At 42.2% G+C, this 3,739-nt stretch overlaps 1 protein-coding gene across 1 annotated transcript; it reads left to right on the top strand.

Annotated features, from left to right (window-relative positions):
* The first annotated feature begins 1,230 nt into the window (after positions 1-1,230).
* On the top strand, positions 1,231-3,253 carry LOC119358247. Its single transcript, XM_037624893.1, has 3 exons — positions 1,231-1,258; positions 2,141-2,215; positions 2,316-3,253. The coding sequence occupies exons 1-3, from the start codon at positions 1,231-1,233 to the stop codon at positions 3,251-3,253; spliced, it is 1,041 nt and encodes a 346-aa protein (XP_037480790.1).
* Positions 3,254-3,739: the final 486 nt, after the last annotated feature.

Raw genomic sequence — 3,739 nt, forward strand, 5'->3', positions numbered from 1 at the left:
AACCGGGACAATAGGCCATTTTTCTACTAGTGAAATGGTTCATGATTTTTTGAAGTATGTACATTTGAAAAAATAATCATGCACATGTGAATATATACTGAAGACCAAAAGGAAGTAAGACAATGGAAAATATAAATGGAGATAAAAAGTAAGTAAAAATGAAAAAAAAGCAAGACAAAGAAAAGAAGATAAAAAAGAAAAGAAAAAATGAATAGGCAAAAAGGTACTCCTGTAGTTCCATAATTCTTGTCTTGGTTTTAGAGAAATCCAGACAAGACTTATGGAACGAAGGGAACACATGCACCTGTGTTTGCTTGAATATTTGGCGCGTTTTTTTGTTACAATGGGAAGTAGCTTCTCATTCATTCATCAATTGTTCAGTACAAATAACGGCTCTGGTGATTTCACAAGGCTCATTTAACCAACATGATCCATGATCATGTTCTGCCGACCTCGCCAGAACATGAGATGCCTCATTACATACGCGACTAACATACTTAAAAGTACATGATACAAACTTTTTCGCTCTTAGTTTAATATCATGAACAATGGCATCTGTCGAAGTCTTATCCAGCCCTGCCTGTTGCAGCTTGTTAACAAGTGAAAAACAATCAAGCGCCACTTGAAATGACTAAACTCTTATGCTTCCGGAGCGTGAGCGCCTGGAGGATGGATACTACTTCAGCACCTTCAGGGCATTGCACATAATCAGCTAAGCCTCGACAAGAAGCCTGCATAACCCCTAGATGACTATGCATGACAACACCATACCCAGATTTTCTAGTATTGGAGAAGATTGCAGCGTCCACGTTGATCAAGATTAGGCCCTCCGATGGCAGCTGCGTTTTGATTTTCGGCCGAAAAAAACAATTTTCGGCCGAATTTCGGCCGTCTCGCCTGGGCCCGACATATGGGCCTTTCGGCCGAACAATTCAGCCCAATTTGAATTTATCTGGCCCGACCCAGCTTCCAGAGCCTTCCTGTTACGCTTCTGCTCACATAAAACAACGAAACCAATCGCCCTAACCCTAGTTCGCGATTTCCTCTGGCTCCTCCCGTGTGCGGCGCCGCCGCTGCACATCGAGCAGATCAGCAGACACATCTCACTCGAGCGCTGCTTCTCCCACGTCCTCCGCATCTCGCCGGCGCTCACTAGCCTCCTGCCGCCATCCACGTCTCCTCGCATCCACCCCATCCACTCCCTGTCCATTGCTTCTTCAAGACAGCGGCATGGTGCTCGGCGGCTGCGGCAACGGAGGTGATGGTGCGCGAGCCAACTAGTTCAACGGAGGCAGGAGCACGGGGCAGCGGCAGCAGCATGGAGGGTGTCCTCTTGGTTGGGAAGGTATAGATGTTCTTGATGTTCTTGATGCCTTTATATCTTCCTACTTGAAGCAGCAATCCGTACAAAGCTATATATCTATTACAAGCAGCTTGATTAATTGTACGTACACAGCTAGCTAGCTATTACAAGCAGCTTGATCGATTGTTGTACGAGTATAGCTTCCTGCTTGTTGCTGCATCGGACTGCTTGCTGCGACGAGTCGGCAACCAACAATTAATGAGCCTGACTGCCAAAGGATGGAGGAAGCAAGATGTGCTCTATTACCATGTAATTTTGTATGATTCACATCTATTTTCATGCATATTTTGCTTTTAGTCACCAAGGATGCTCACGATCTGGTAATATTTATTTTGGTCCAAAAGAAAACTGGGTTACAAACCTTGTTATTAACATCCTCAAATATACAATCGTTCCATAAATCTGAGTTGTGTGCTTGCGTTTTGAGCTGTTGAGATGATTCCTGTGCGCAATGTTATAGTGTCTTTTATCACATCCAACCACTGCCTTGTATATTTGAATAAGCATCCGATGTTTGAATCGATCATTTATTTAGATCTACAGCACGTCCAATAAAAAGCAGTTGTGTTGCGTGTGTATTTAAGTAAGTAGATGTTGACCCAATGATTAATTTGAATGGTCAGCAATACCATTAAGTAAGCAAGTGACACCCTAGTAGATCGGGTTGTACTGTTTTTGTTTATCATTCATATGGGGACACCCTAGTAAGCAAGTGTGGCTTCCTTAGTTACCTATTCTTCATAGCTGACCGTTGTTCTTTTGTCATGTGATTTTCAGGTAATGGAAATGCAAATAGGAGTGGTAGTGGCAACCATGATGCAAATCCAAATGATTCCCAAAAATCTTGGAAAGGTATTACTATGCTTTGCTTGTTCACACGATGCAAATGGAACCATGATCTTGATTTGCTAGCTTCAATTGAAGTGATGTTGTTTGTAACCTTGCAATGCAGGAATTAAAGATAATAACTTGTATGATCCTTGGAACCATGCATGTCCGTATTATGGGGGTTTTGATTGTGTGTACTGCAGCCTAAAGCACAAAGGTGGAGGTGCAACCCGTGTTGTGGAGCACCTTGGTGGTATTGTAGGTAATGTGAGGAGCTGCCCCAATGTGCCAAGAAATGTGAGAGATGCAATGAGAGAGTGCCGGGATGAATCAAAGAGGAAGAAAAGAGACAAACAAAATAGCAGGCTGAGAATTGAAAGAAATATTATGGAAGGGTTGTATCAAAAAGGAGGGGTGATTAACATACTAGATGATGAAGAAGAAGAAATACAGATGAATATTAGAGAGGCCTTGCGTGACCCGAATGTCTCCCACAGAGTTGAAAGGAGGATTGGTAGGGGGGGCGTGGGTGATGTGCGGGTTTCTGTTGGCAAAAGGAGTATCACTGCCTATTTTGACAAACAATTATCCAGCAACAAAGTATCTATGCAGCCCAAGATCACTAGTGCTTTGGATCCTAATTCAAGAGATGCACTTGGCCTAGCTTGGTCCAAGTTTTTTCATGCCAATGATATTGCTGGACGTAAAGCTGATTGCCCATACTTCCGAGCTGCTGTGAAGATCACTCAACAATTAGGGCCTGCTCCTATACCAACCGCGAAGGAGATTGATGGGAAATATTTGGAGGCTAACTATGATGAAGCTACTTCCTTTCTTCAAAAATTTAAACAAGATTGGAAAAACTTCGGTGTGACTCTTATGTGTGACTCTTGGACTGGTCCAACAGGAATGAGCCTCATAAACTTCATGGTATATTGTAATACACGAATGTTCTTCCTCAATACCATGATGAGGAGAATGAGTATGTCGAAACTAAGAGTGAGGATGACGATGAAGATAATGAGTATGTTGATAATGAGAGTGAGGATGATGATGGGGTGAGTGAGGATGATGAGGATGATCAACAAGATCAGCAAGAGACACAAATGCAAGTGGAAGAAGAGACACAAGTACAAGCTGAAAAGGAGAAAGCAGCAAGTGTTGGCAATTTGGAGACTCGTAGATCTGGACGACTAGTTAGGAAGAAGACCAAGGAAGTGAACAGCCTCTACTCGTAGATTTGGTAAGTCTCTTATTTTTGGCGTTTCCGCTCTAATATTTATTCTCACTGTGTATGATCAGTACTGCTGCTCTAATTGCTACTTGTCAATTATCACCTAGTAGTGTTGTTATAATTGCCACTTATCTTGTATTGTTGTTGTAGTTGCTATACTTATCACCTATCAGTGTTGTTCTAATTGCTACCAATCACCTAGTAGTGATGTTCTCTGTTAGTCCATTTTATTTGATTATGCACAAAGTGGAAGAAGAAATTTTTGATGTTGAACTACATCCATCCTGATCCTTTCTCTAGTTTCTCTAAACCAA

This window comes from Triticum dicoccoides, chromosome 2A, assembly GCF_002162155.2.
Source record: "Triticum dicoccoides isolate Atlit2015 ecotype Zavitan chromosome 2A, WEW_v2.0, whole genome shotgun sequence".
Classification (NCBI taxonomy): Eukaryota; Viridiplantae; Streptophyta; class Magnoliopsida; order Poales; family Poaceae; genus Triticum; species Triticum dicoccoides.

Coding starts and splice junctions, on each gene's coding strand:
- LOC119358247 (XM_037624893.1), top strand. CDS start 1,231: ATGGTGCTCGGCGGCTGCGGCAACGGAG. Junction 1,259..2,140: donor CGGCGGCTGCGGCAACGGAG/GTGATGGTGCGC, acceptor TGTGATTTTCAG/GTAATGGAAATGCAAATAGG. Junction 2,216..2,315: donor TTCCCAAAAATCTTGGAAAG/GTATTACTATGC, acceptor CTTGCAATGCAG/GAATTAAAGATAATAACTTG.